The sequence below is a fragment of the Lagopus leucura genome, unplaced genomic scaffold (assembly GCF_019238085.1).
Source record: "Lagopus leucura isolate 7727_CA_CO unplaced genomic scaffold, USGS_WTPT01 Super-Scaffold_739, whole genome shotgun sequence".
NCBI classification, from domain to species: domain Eukaryota; kingdom Metazoa; phylum Chordata; class Aves; order Galliformes; family Phasianidae; genus Lagopus; species Lagopus leucura.
In genome coordinates, this window is record NW_024962255.1 from 17,375,446 (window position 1) to 17,389,887 (window position 14,442).

Here is a 14,442-nt window from a genome sequence, read left to right on the forward strand (position 1 = left end):
TCATTCCCTGGAGAATTGTTGACATTAATGGGAGCCATAGTAAGGGCAAGAATCAATACTCCCCAGAGGTACTGATCATAAAGCCAAGCATTGAGATGACCTTTCTTGGTGATCCTAATGTGGTATTATCAGGCTAGAGGTACCATACGAGGAAATGGAGGATTTCTGTTCCTGACAGCAGTGGTCAGCCATTTTGAAGCTACCTTTGAGCAATACTCATCTTGGCTACCTGAAAACTGCATGCAAAATCTACTTATATGAAATGCTGTGATCCCTCTGATTATTCAAAAAAGTATAAACTAAGTATACCCAAAAGTATAAACAAAACTGAATTCCTCTAAGAGTGAATGACTGAGGCATGAGAGCAGACAAGTTGCTACTGTAGCTTCACTCCAAATGGCCCCACAAAGCCCTAAGGTGCCCAGCCAGAAAAAGACAGTCAGGAGTCATCCCAGGCAACCTCTACACCCCCAAGTAAGCTTGGGGCTGGTAAAAGCTACCTGCTTATTTTTAACTTTAGAGGCTTTATCATTCTTTGCATCTAGGAAAAAAAATAACTCCAGCAACAACAGATATGAGAATTAATCCTTCCTGCATCACCCACTCCAGCTCGTCTGAAAACAGCTCATTTCTGAGGCTTCATCACTGCTGAAGAAAGGAAGTTGCAGTGGTATGTTCTAGGGCCAGGCTAGGGGGTGGGGAGACCACGGACAGCATAGATCAGTATTTCATGATATCAGCTAACCTAAGCAAAACACACCATGGAGGAGATTTAGAATTAAGGCAATTTTCCTCCTCACTACTTCCAGGTCAGTCCTACCACTTGCAGTGTAAAATTCAGTCAAAGTGCCAGTGGATTAGGGGCAAGGCAGAAAAAGCCAGAAGTCTGGCTACCTGGCAAACCACAAGAAACAAATCCCCAGCAAAGAGCATCTGTAAGCCTGATGGGAATGAGACCACCAGAGTTTATTTAACACAGCCTTTACGGAGGCAACTGGGATGGGAAATGAAGGAGCAATTCATAGCACCCTCTTGTAAGTGAATTCACTGCTAGGGAAGGCACCAGCCTGGCTGTGGTAGAGAATGAAAGCCCCTACTGTGTCCAGCCAACAAGGGCAACACATACAGAAGGAACAAAGTTCCACTCTCCATGCCATGCTCTGCCTCACCAGACACCCTGCTTCTCAGGGAAAAGGACAGGATTGCTGAGAAACTGTACCCTTGATCTTTTTTGGCTATTCAGGCCTTTCTCTGGTTGCCTAGACAGCTAACCAAAAACCCCACTGAGCACAGCAATTACAGGGATTTTCCACCTTTCAACATTCTCTGCCATGACACAGGCAGCTTGCACCAGAGAGGAGCAAAGCAGGGCTGAAGGGCCCTACTTTATAGTAAGCATCTTCTGAATCAGTGAATAAATAGCTTGAACACATCATCAGGGCATCAAGGTAGTATTATTTATTTTTACTGAAGGTGAAATAGAAAATAGGAAGATGTTTTATTTCTCCCTGTTAAAAGTTGATGCCCAGTCCTTACCAGCTGTATGCATTCCACATGTGAATCATTAGAGCAATGCTGAAATTCACTGTACAACAGTATCTCCTGCATAATCCCACACAACACAGTGCCTGAACATTTTAAGATTGAACACGGATGAGTTTTAAGCTCCTAGCAGATAAAGATCCCCACCTGCCTCCCCCCACAGCCACTACATGGCTCCCTGATGCAAATGGGAGGGGGGCTGCATTCCATGGGGTTACACAGTAACAAGAGACAAGGAACCCCTCCCTTCAGACTTACTGATAGTCAGGCTGTCATTGAGCTTGAAGCTGCAGAGTACCTGGTCGATATTTCTTGCATGATAAAAACCATTGCCTCTTACCACGACTTGAAAGGGTTCTGTAAATAAAAGTACAGAGGCATTATGAAAAATGGCTCAAATACAGCATTCCCTTCCAGAGTGGTTTGAAGTACTTGATGACAGCTGTCCTCTGCCCTATGTCTGAATCCAAACTTTCACACTGATGCAGCTTGCAGCCTACCCACCTAGTGATCTAAATGCCCAGATAAATTTTATTTTTGTTTCTCAATTTTATAGGAAAGCAGCTTGCTGAAATAAAGTCGCAGTTAGATGTTCCCCTCCCTCTCCAATCCTGAAAGGCAGCAACCATAAAGATTTAACTGCATCTTTCAACACAAAACATCAAAAGGTAAAAATCTACATCTAGAGGTCTACTGTTGTCAGGACTTGTTACCCCTCCTACCCTTCTTTTCCCCATCGCTGCCATTCTGCACAGTCACTTGTGAGAACTGCCTTTGGAATAACCTGCCCACCAACACAAGCTGACAATTGAGTTTCAATCCCAGACTCGTGAGGAAATGTGGACAGCTGGTACAGGATTTGCTGGTTGCCACTGAGAAGTCTGCCCCTCAGACGCTCCCAAACATTAGCATGTTCTGTGTGACAGTCTGTTGAAATGGCTAATTCCATTTAATTTTGCGCCCTGGCTCTGGCTGCGTCCTTTTCTTCCTTAGTTACCATCAGCTCACAGATTGCAGCTTTTGACAAGACAGCGAAGGGAAAAAGGTCAGCACTGAAATAACTGGGCAGTGCTGGCAGCGAGATGGTAGGTTGGAGCTGGTGTGCACTGGCTGCGCTGTCGGCTCCGCTTCTGTGACTCTGATGAGAAGCTGACGGCTTGCATCCACACCTGGGAGTTGATGTGGCCAGTAGGATGCCACATCCAACAAAACCTTTCAATCACATCCTCATACCGTAAGCATAATCAAAGCAATGATGCTGTCAAACAGAATAGGAGGCACCTCTGCTGCTGCACCGATAGCCTGTTTACAGGCTGCATGTCTTGGTCACTTTAAATCAGAGGGAACAGAAAGGACCAAACTACATTTCTCCGCAGCGGGGACAGAGAATTTGCAGGGTCAGAAAGCATTAAGCATCAGATAGCTGTCATAACACGACTAGATCAATTTGCAAATGGACTTGCTGGATAGCTTTGTCATGGAGAGTCAGAGCCCCAATAGGAGTTGTCATAATTCAGCTGCAACCACATGGAAATCATTCCATTAGCAATTTACTAAATCTCACAAAATAATGAAGCTGAGAACCTCAGTAATCACCAGCACAGTAGTAATGATGACTTGTAATAACAGTTGCAAGGAGTGGGTCAGTCTGTTCTAATCCCTGGTCAAGAACAGCTTCCAGTGACCAACCCCAAGCCCTCCTGTCAGATTCTAGAAATTAGGGAAAATACTGAATAAATTCTCAACTGGTTTCCACCTCCTTAGATAAGCGAGTATAAAATGCATGCACAGCTCCACATTTTGAGGCTACAAACAAGTAAGCTTCCTTGTTGGAGTACGTCACAATGTATGACACTTCTGAAAAATTTTTTAATCAAAACTCTAACACACAGATATAAATTGTTTTATTTTTAAGAAAAAAAGAATAAAATTTCTAACTTGATAAAAAAAAAAAAAAAAAAAAAGGTGACCAACCTTAAATTTCTAGAAAATACTATGTTTTAAATTTCAGGCAGCTCTAAAGGTACAAGATATATATTTTCATATGGAATTTTACAGCCATGTGATCTTACTTCTTACATATACATTACCAGTAAATTCTACTAAGTGATTACAGAAATTCAAAGTGTATTAAAATTTTGATATGACTTCAGATGCCCCAGGACTTTCCTGTGCTTATGTCTGAATAAGTATTTTTAAAAGTCACATTACACATAGACCTATATCTGACCATCCAGTGAACTGAGTTCAAGACCTGGATTCACGCTACGGTGAAAAAAAGGTTTTCAATCCAAGGCGATCCCCTCCAGGAGACAGTGGTGCAAACAGAGAGCTATGAAGAGGAGCCTCTGGATCTGTTGAAGTAAATAGGATTACTCAAGGTGATAAAGCCAAGCTGGAGTGTAGCCTTGTGCTCTAAAACTCTTTCAGGTTCATTTCAGATAAGGATGGCAGAACTTGGCTCATAGGAAAACCTATTATGTGCTCAGTTCTTGGTGTCAAAAACAGCTTAACCCACGCTGACAGCCTGTACCACATCAAGATGTGCTTGTGGCTTCTTCCTACTTTCGAACTCCCTGCTGCTATCAGCAAACCATCACACATGCGAGGTCCTCATCTTCATGTCCTAGTGATTTAGCAACATACTTCACCCTGAGCCCACCTTTGCTGGATGGCTCTGTCAGCAGTCAGAACGAGCTCCTGAGTTTATGCATGTAAGCAGCATACATGGAAACTGAGCTGATTGCTTTTTCAAAACAATTTTGCAGGTTTTGCAGAAACACATCCACTTCCAAGAAGTCAGATCTTCTGAAAATATATATTTTTCTGAATTTTTTTTTTGAAAAATATTTTCAAACTTTCAATTTGAAAAGATCTTTCAGATGTTACCCTTCAATATTCTTACATTGTGCCAAATCCCTACTGGAGCTCTCACTTCTGTTTAGCTAAAAGAAACTTTTAATTAGCAAGAAAAGTTGCAATAATTTATTATCCAAAATTGCCTGGAATACAAGAAATAAAAGCAATTAATTGCTATGAAATAAAAAACGTTGAAGTCAAAGATTTTAAGTTTGTTTTTTTTTTTTTTTAATTATAAATTCTGCAGTCTGCAGAGGAAATTCTTAGAAGCAAAATATTCCCTTTTTGTGATTTTCCAAAGATAATATTATGACAAACATCTGCCCCACAACCACCTATTTAGAAATAGTTGGAAAGATACAAGGATATTTCATTTGAAACTTAAATACTCAGGGCATGACCATGCTATGATTAATATGTGGAAATGAAGGATGAACAATTTATCTTCTATGTGCTATTTAATAGGTTTTTCCTGAATCTCCCATTTCGATCCATGTTTTCAAGGTCAGTTTTCAGGCATCCTGAAGTTGTGTGCACTCACTTCCTCAGCATATAAGGAAGTGAAGAAGGCAGTAAGAGATCTAAATAACCACGTTATGAACAACACCTTCCAGCAAGCTTATGCTGTAATTCTCAGTCTGCTGCAATAATCTCTTAAGCAGGAAAAATACAGCAGATTGATAACATAAACAGGAGCAATTGCAAGTTAAATACCCTAAACAGGAAAGGCATGAAGTTACCAGCAGCTCCTCTGGTGATTCTTTTAATTTGCTACCCTAGCAGTTCTTTCACTGCAACTAAGTAAAACACTAATGCTTTGGAAAGCATGTCAGGTATCTCGGCCTTTGCAGTTCATTACATGTGGTTCAATAAATCTGAAGTTTGTGTGAATGTTCTGCAGTCTTGTTTTAACTGCTGACAAGTCCTAGCAAATCCAGAGAATGCAGTCTTTCCAGAAGCTTGTGAGATGTTGCACTAGGTACCAGTTTTATTCCACAACATGCCCTCTTTCTATGAGGTATTTTAAAGAGCAGCTTCTCAGTTGCCCCCATGCTCTCTCAGCCATTTCTCCAAGCCTGCATACAGAGAATATAAGTGTATCAACACCAGCTCCTTCCCAAGCTCAGAAGGGATGCGTGTGGCTCCAGCCTCAGCCATGGCAGATGCTTTCCAACTCATCCACAGGCTTCAGCTCTGACACCACATTAGGTAGTTACCAACATTTCATCAGCGTCATTTACTTGTCTTACCACCCCCAATCTTGTAAAACTTACCTCCTGCACAAACACTGGATGGCTCAGCTGCTAGGATCTCAATGCAAGATTTCTTGAGAATCTGGAAGATTTAAGGTAAAGGCATTTTTGGTGATCATTTTTAATCTATGCTTTAATAACACAGGAAAGGGTCCCATTTTTAGGTTTCAGAATTGCCAGCTTACTGAATCAATGGTTCCTCTTAGGGCATAAAAGCCTCCCGTAACTGGAAAAACATGATCGATGCTGTCAGCTATTGTTGACAGCTGCAAAGAAAGACAATCATAAATCATGAGGAAAATAGAATTACAGTGAATACAACTGGGCCCCTTCATACTTGCTGAAAGACATCATACTGACACGAAATGATTTATGCCTCAAGTAATTAAATAAGTGCCTTCAACTAACACTATTACTTCTCTACAAGTAGAAAAGAAATACAAAATAAAAGCAAGCAGAGTTACCTGAGTTTCATTGAAATCTTTCACTCCAACACAATAAACAATAGCTCCAAAGCTTCTGGCTCTGTTGGCCTAAACAAAAAAATTGCCATGAAGTGCAAAAGCATATAAGAAATGGAGCCAACAGTAAACACCTACAGATTTGACTTGAGCTAGTCTGGGTAAATGTGAAGGTGACTTACTTCTTGTTCTGCATAGTAGAACTGAACGTCTTGCAACTCTCCATCCGTCAGAGCAATAATCACACTAGCAGTCCGAACTCCTACATGGACAATAGTTAACAGATTGCATATGGATGACACAAGATTTGACAGTGAAAATAAGTTTGAAGTGGCACATGCCTTTTTGCTGACAAAAACTCAAAATCACAAGGCCAGAATCTCAGCCTGATTTGTGCGGACTTGTTGGAAGTGCACTCATCTACCCCAGCTGAAAGTCAGATGTATGACAGCATACAGCAGGCAGAAAACTTGTGCACCTTCAACACACACAAGCAGCACTTGAAGGAGCAGTACTGCTCCAGCAAGGCCCGTGCACAAACTTCTCTCTCCCATATAGCATCTGGCCAAAGTTACATCTACACCCTTCATATGAAGAAATGGCAAAATTTATTCTTAGAGACAGACAGACAGTTTTTCCTCTGCTCTTGACAAGTACCTATTTGCATGGACATTGCCCAGAGATTGCCAGTGCAAGACCTTTTCAAGATAAGCTCTCCTGACACCCTACCTTCACCTCCACCAGGTTTCCAAGGAGAATCCCTAGTGAACACAGAATGAAAAGGTTCTTCCACAAGTGCTTCAGTCCTGCACTTTTCACGCAAAAAGAATTGTCAGTTCATAGGAATTTTGAGCCTGAAAAAATGCAAGACCAGATCCACTGGAGCAAATTTATGTCTTGAAATATAAGCAAGTTCATGCCCCATAAGCTTATGTGAAAAGGTTGCATGAGTTTTGACTAGCAACATGAGCAACATGATATAGAGTACAATACTACCTAGAAAAATGCAAGATGTTAAAAAAAAAAAATCCCAACTGATAAACAAATGATGGTTCAACCAACCGTACTGATTCAGTAATCACACATACTAATGGACACACACATTACTTTCAGAAAAATGGTTGTTATTTTTTCAAAGTAATCTGGTACAATTTCAAGTGTCTTTCCCTAGACTGTCTGAAACTAAAGTCTGATTACTTCTGACAGGTTTCTTATGCCATGCAGTCCTTCCCATGTCATGTCAACACAGATACAAACCTTTAAAAAAATGACCTGCAACTCAGGGGGAAAAAACATGATTTCCTGTATTACTTTTTTTTTTTTTTTTTTGGCTGAGGATGTTTGAAAAAGGACAGAAGTAAATTGAAATTTATTTTCTTCCCAATTCTTGTTTCTTTTCCAGTACTTTATTTTATAAATCATCTACTTCATCTACTTCTTCCTTACTAATCAACTTAGCTAAGAACTAATCAATTAGTCTATCTCTTAGGAAGAGGTAAAATAATTTTCACTTGGGTTCATCAGAACCCTACATTTATCAGGCAGGAGTGCCTGAGGAGCCACATAACAGAGTTACTGCTGAAGACTCCATACCTGCACCCTGTTTTATTAAAACATGGCCCTTTTTCTGGGTCTCTCAAAGAGACCATCAGCTCATAAACAAGAGCAACTTAACACCAGCATACAAACCAGGCAGAATGTGCTCAGTTAAACAAATTAGGCTTTCTCTTTGGCACAGATGAAAGTACAAATATATTTCCCTCTTGAAATTTAGCAAAAATGCACAGTATGTTGACTGAGAATCTGATCTGAAATTATTCATGGTTATGGTAAAATCTCTAGCTGATCACACTTGTACCTACACTAACAAGAGAGAGAAGTTGGGAACAGGAGGCAGACAGAGCTGTGTGCACCAGAACAGAGCAGGGAAGGTATATGTGCATGTCTTTGTCCCTGGATGCAGTACAGACCATTCCGTCTGCAGTGCTCCAGTCTATATTCTGCCCTGGGTCAGATCTGGGATCATACTGGTCTCTTCTGGTCTTAATAAACCATGAATCACACATCTGAAAGTAGGGCTGTAGTCAAAATGGAATGTAATGATTGTGTAACACCAATCCCTTCTCCAAAACATCTTCCAACGAGTTTACTGCAGGTCACGTAAAACTATCATCCCTATCTCTTCCATGCAGACCCATAACAAGAATATACATCACCTACCTCCATAGGTTTCATGGTAAATCTGTTCATTTGCCTGCAGGGAAGTGTAGAACATAATTAGCAACTAAGTGCACAAGCAGCAAGGAAAGCAAAGTTTAAATGTATAAATCAAAGAAAAGAGTTGCTGGAGTATGTACCCTTTTAAATCCTTCATGCATGAATGTGTCTCCTCCAGGCACTTCATACTGCAGAATTTCAAGCCCTCTTCTTATGGCTTCCCTTTAGACAAAAAAGAATTTTATTAGAAGTATTTTGGTTGTTGTTTCATCAAATAACACAGATAAATTACACGTCCTGCCCATACACTGCACGAAGTACATACACACCAGCTAACACTAGCAAAACCAAGGTTTTGTTTTTTTTTTTTTCCAAAAGCAGTTTTGACATCAGCCAAACACCCATGGGAGCACAAAACCAGGCACACATCACCATGTTAGTCTTAAACCATTTTTAAGGCTGCAGTCCTGTCCCTGGTACACTGTCTGCCAGGGCAAGATAGAATTAAATGCCAAATACTGAATGCTGACATCACTCAGGGAAATTAGTATTAACTGTCCTGATTTCTGAAAGATCCACAGACACAATTATAGGACAAACAGGATGAAGACATGAAGGTAAAGTAAGGAGCTGGAATGAGGGACATCCTTAGAGCAAAAAGAGCAATTTTACTCCTTTCAAGTATAAAATGAGCTGAGAAAGTACAGATGGAGATCCAGTTGAGGACAGAAAATATTTTTGTACCACATTCAACATTCTGCTACTGGGCTCTTGTTTACCTCCCAACTTGCAAAGCACAATTTTCCCTGGGAACGATAAAAAACCTTGAGCTCTGCCTTCTCAATGAAAAACAGAGGCCTGAGGACATGGTTGTGAAGGTAGCAACAAGAATTTTGCTCTGGCAAAAACTCCCTTTAAAAACCTACCACCCAGCTGTACAGTGGCAAGGCACTTGTGGCACAGCTGCTGCACAAAGGCAGGGGTGCAATAGTCTGGCAGGTAGTGCTCCAGCACCACCCAGTGTGATTGCTGCTGGTGTCAAGCTCAGAGTTTTGAACTATTTTGGAAATGACCACGGGACTTTCTCATACTCTTCTGACCCTCAGCTCAGGATCTGAGAGCTCTTACATAAAAACTGCCTTATTTGGGTAGCTAGGGACATTGAGGACAATGTATAGAAACTCTGGACTGGAAGCACAGTTCCTTTCTGAAATGTTTTAAGAACGGGAACCCCAATGCTGCATTTTTCTTATAAGACCGAAAAGGGCAGAAGACCTTCTAGATCTGCTGGCACCTGCAAGCAGTGGAAGGATTTCAGTGGATGTGACAGCAAGGGCTGAGACAGAGCTGTGGATCCTGGTTTTGTGGAACGCTCACTGCTTGAGGGATAGAAGGTGCTTTTGGTTGAAGGATGGGAAGTACTTGCCTGTTTTCTGTTAATTTCATGATTGTGGTGCCTCGTGAAGAAAAAACGATGAAAGACATGCGCAGCATTGGACTGAAACAGAAAAACAAGTCAGATTTAAATCTCATACCTATTGCTTCATCAGATTAAGCAGGGAATGGGAAATAACGCACACAAATGTGTGTATGCATATGTATATACAACCAAGTTTGAATACCGTCTAAAAAAAATTACCTTATGAACTTCTCAGCCAGGCTTTCCACAAAAGAGTAAATCTCCATCCAATGATTTCTGACACTTCCTGACCTGTGCACAAACCAGAATCAATTACATTCAACTCACAGTGAAATTCCTTGTATCAATATTAAGAGTGGGACACTCCAGGGGTAGTGAGGGACAACCTGGACAGAGGTGCATGGAGATGAGGCAGCTAGTGCTGGAGGGGCTTCTACAGCAGCTGTGCTGGAAGCTGTAAACAAACAGTAATGACAGTGCCCACAGACCCAAACACAAGGAGAAATACAATTTCAAGACAAGCTCGCTAAGTATTCTTCCCTCTGCTGCTGTTTCTTTTATTACATAATTTTAGTTTAATTCATTTTATTGATGTTGCTAAATCATCTGCTAATAGATTATTTACTTTCTTAGAGCATAGCTGGGCTGTTGCAGCCACGAGGAAAGTTTGTACTGATCATCCACCCTCCCAGAACACGTGAGAGAATGTTTCCATGAATTACTGTTTGTTTCAAAAGAGAAAGCGTTTGAAGTAATTCAGAGGGGAAAGGCAACTGTAATAGCTAACACACTGGACGAGTATTTTAGTGATCCAATCCCTGGCTCTGTTACAGACTTCCCATGAAATGTTGGGCAATTATTGTATTATGTTTGTATTTTCATTCCCAATCAATAAAACTTCATTATTCAATCCCTGGCTTTTCTCAGTTTAGACTTAGGTTCTTGGGGACCACAATGGTCTTGTGGAACTCAGACCTCAAACAGAGCCCAGCATGCAGCAAATCTACAGTAAATGATAGCTGGTTTGCTGCATGTGAATCTAGGTCATACACTTTCAAGCCACTTAAAAGGCTAAAAAGCATGAGAAGTCAGCGATTTGAAAAGCTCTCATAGGACCAAGCAAATAGCTAATTCACCTTGCTTGCCAGGCAAATGCCTGTATGAGGTATCTTGGGCACAGGTAGAGAGGGGCAGAGAAATAAAGTAGCAGCATATCAAGAAGGATCACAGTAGTTTAGAAACAAGAACTAAGATGCTTCTGAAATGTAACTACTGAAGAGGTAAAAAGCCTTAGACCTACTCTAACAGCCATTAGACATTTTTCTATATAAATGTATGAAAGTGAAAACAACTGTAGTTGTGCTACGGGCTTTCCAAACAATCCTGTGCCAGACATTTCTACCTCCTTTCACCAGTGGAGAAGTCAGTGCAATGTGTGGCAGTGCTGGAAGGGTGGAGGAGAGCAAAGAATGGGACAAGGGCCACTGAAGTGCTGTCGCTGTCGCTGGAATAAGCCTGCTCGTGTGCCTTGACACTGCTCTACTGAAGAATGGCGAGCCATTGACAGAATAACATTGTCAACAAAGAATGAAGAAATTAAGCTGCCTGCAAGTGAGGAAGGGTCAGCAATGCCCCAAGACTGCTCAAGGCAAGGACTGATCTGCATACTGCCATTCCACCCACTTGTGTAACTTAATGTAAAGAACCTGCTTTGGCAGGGAGGTTGGACTCTATCTTTGGAGGTCCCTTCCAAGCCCCACAATTCTGTGATTTATAGGTGCTGCACGATAGATGAGCCGTGTCCCTGTATTGGTGGAAAGTGCAAGAAAAAGATTACACCACTAGCAAATGAGACTTTTTTTTTTTCCCCTGAAAATAGAAAAATAATCCATGTCTATGCAAGGCATGTGCTTGAACAACTGCTTTTTCAGAAGGGAACCAAAGCAGTCTAGCATCTACAATCCCCCAGGATTCTTCTGCAAGTCCCAGACTAAATCACTAATTTGGTTGAATTTCAACAGATTTTCCTTGTATCTATGCAAGATTCAAAGCAGCAAGATCTATGCATTCATAGATCTCAGTTTGTATTACTATTTTAAATTCTGTCTTTACACCACAAGTTGACCCTTTCCAGTTTCATTCTTTGCCAGGCCTCCCAGTTAAGCCCCGCGCCTGCAAATTCCAGCATAGTTACTTCTTTTACACAGAGTAGCCAGTCTCTTATTCATAAAACACAGTCAGTTTTGAGGTATCAGCTTTCTACTGCTAGTTGCAAAAGCAATGATGCAATCCAGGAAAACAAAGTACCAATGTATTTTCTTCATAATGGCAACAAACTGTCACTCAAACTGTCACTTCCAGTACCTTCTTAGGACTGAAGGGTCTTTATTTATTTAGGTGCTTTTATTTCTTCCCCTCTAAGAAATACCTAATCTTTAGGCAAAGAACAGTTCAGTAAAACAGCAAGTCAAATACTGAATATTTAGGAAAGTCAAAGTCATGATGGTGGAAAATCATGAAGACTTGAAATGCAAATGCTCAAATAACCATAATATTATACATTTCCATGCAAATGAAATACCTGTGCTTAGAAAGGGGACAACCAGGGACACAGAGTAACCAAAAGTGGCTGTAATGATTCTACAAATGCCCATCTCTGAAAATGAAGTGATGCCTCCGTCATGGGCTAGTCCTCCTTGCAAGTATACCATCGTAGAGTTATGACAACATTATGTTTGTTAAGCTACGTACTGAGCTCATCACAACAATTAAATAGTACTCCCACTGACAGAAGCAGAAGCAACCTAACACTACTGAAAATACAAAGTCATTTCACTGCTTTTTGGATTTTAGCTTTAAAACAATAGAATTGTAAGGGCAGCATAAATTAACGTACTATGCTGCATAACTGGATGGCATTAGGAAGTTTTTACCATGGTTCTCCATGGCAAGTGAGAAGTTGTGAGACTATTCAAGCACACTTTTTTTTTTTTTTTTTTTTTTTTTACCCATATCCAATGCTTAAAAGTCGCATTCATTTTCAGCTCCCCAGTTCATAGAATCATGAAGGCTGGAAAAGACCACTAATATCTTCCAATTCAACTAACCGCATCCCCCAGTGCCACATCTCCATGTTTCTTGAACACCTCCAGGGACAGTGACTCCTCCACCACCATGGGCAGCCTGTGCCAGTACCTCATCAAGATCCTGAGCCTGGAGAAAAATATAAGGTTTTCCAGTGATGTTCTACACCACAAATTATTCCTGGACACCCTCACAGCCTTTTTACAGTAGTTTCAGTGTTTTTGTTGATTCCCTTAGAATCCTATGATAACTGAGGAAAAATCTCCTGTTAATCAGCATACTGATGCCACTAAGATCCTGAGAAGAAAGTGACACGTCTCAAAATACCGTCAGCAAAAAACCATGAATAGATTCATCGGGTGGCTTGATTGGTCACCAAGTGATACATTTGTGTACAAGATTTCAGAGAAACTATGAAGACTTCTGAATAACGAGGAGAGAATAAACAAAGCAGGGACCAGCACTGTACAGAAAGGATATGGGGCAGTGATGGAGCCAGGAGCCCCACTCAGCACACTGCTCTGCAGAGCACTGATACTTCCATAGGCACTGGCCTGCAGCTTACAGGAGGCTTGTGGGTCTTCCAGAACTGGGAAGGAAGGTGAAGCATCAGGCCTCTGGTTCTGGTGGCAGAGGCAAACACAGAGCAACAAACAGCTGCTGTGCATAATGTGTGTCAGGGGCTGCCTCTGCTGGTGGCTCATTGGACAGAGCCTAGAGCAAGGCCAGCAAAACAGCAGAATTCCCCAGGGTTCATACCTACAGAACTGGCCCAAACAAAGCAGAAAATCCACAGGAGTCATTTCTGGGAGCGCACTCCCTGAGCGCAGTTCCCATTACACACAAGACAAAGAGAGGAGTCAGCAAACCACAACATAGGAAAGAATGTGCTCTTTGCCTCACGGCCCTGAGGAGCAGCTGCTGCTCCTGCTGCCGTTTTCCTAAATTTCACATTGCTACTGCTGGATGGGAGGGGAAAAGGAGGCCAGCAAGTATTTCTGGGGGTGGAAGGAAGTGATGCGATTGCAGGGCTCAATTCAACTCCTGCTTGTTTTGGAGCAACTCTTTGCAGCTTAGCAGAGCTCTATGTCAATCTGAAGAACACAGTGAGTGTGTCAGAGTCAGATCTTTCCCTTGCTGCTGGTTGAGGCAGCATAGCGTGAGCCGGCTGCAGTTGCAGCCCTCTGCCCTAGCAGGCTCCGAGGCCTGATTAACTGGTGACAGCTATTTCAGAGATCCTAGAGCAACAAACAAGCTCATTATTACTGACTCTGGGATCAGTTTGAGCATGGTGTCAAGGGAACACAGTAGCAATCAAGTCTGCTTGTCCCTAAATATCCTCTTGAGCTAGTAGTGAACCTGTGTATGGCCTACTGCTCAGAAACAAGGCAGTTTGCTGTTATTGGGAGAGAGCTCTTTGTGGCTGCAACCACATCACAGACAGCAGGAGAATTCTTGCATATGGCTAATAATGGCTCTGCAATAAAAGCAAACCCTGGGGCACCTAGCTTATTGTGGCTTCAGACATGCACACACATGTTCATCCATCCCTTGGCTCCCTTCTTGAGAGCCAGCAAAGCATTTAGAGTGGCAAGGACCTTCCTCT

General features: G+C 41.7%; 1 protein-coding gene across 1 annotated transcript in view; it reads right to left on the reverse strand.

Moving 5' to 3' along the window:
• Nucleotides 1-14,442, reverse strand: part of ANTXRL (ANTXR like) — a 51,389-nt gene that overhangs the window by 30,457 nt on the left and 6,490 nt on the right. Inside the window, exons 2-10 of the mRNA XM_042863131.1 lie at nucleotides 9,972-10,043; nucleotides 9,759-9,830; nucleotides 8,473-8,554; nucleotides 8,336-8,369; nucleotides 6,298-6,377; nucleotides 6,119-6,187; nucleotides 5,840-5,920; nucleotides 5,676-5,736; nucleotides 1,801-1,899 (exon numbers count right to left, since the gene is read on the reverse strand). Of these exons, the coding sequence (XP_042719065.1) occupies nucleotides 1,801-1,899; nucleotides 5,676-5,736; nucleotides 5,840-5,920; nucleotides 6,119-6,187; nucleotides 6,298-6,377; nucleotides 8,336-8,369; nucleotides 8,473-8,554; nucleotides 9,759-9,830; nucleotides 9,972-10,043 (650 nt within the window). The remainder of the gene's footprint in view (nucleotides 1-1,800; nucleotides 1,900-5,675; nucleotides 5,737-5,839; nucleotides 5,921-6,118; nucleotides 6,188-6,297; nucleotides 6,378-8,335; nucleotides 8,370-8,472; nucleotides 8,555-9,758; nucleotides 9,831-9,971; nucleotides 10,044-14,442) is intronic.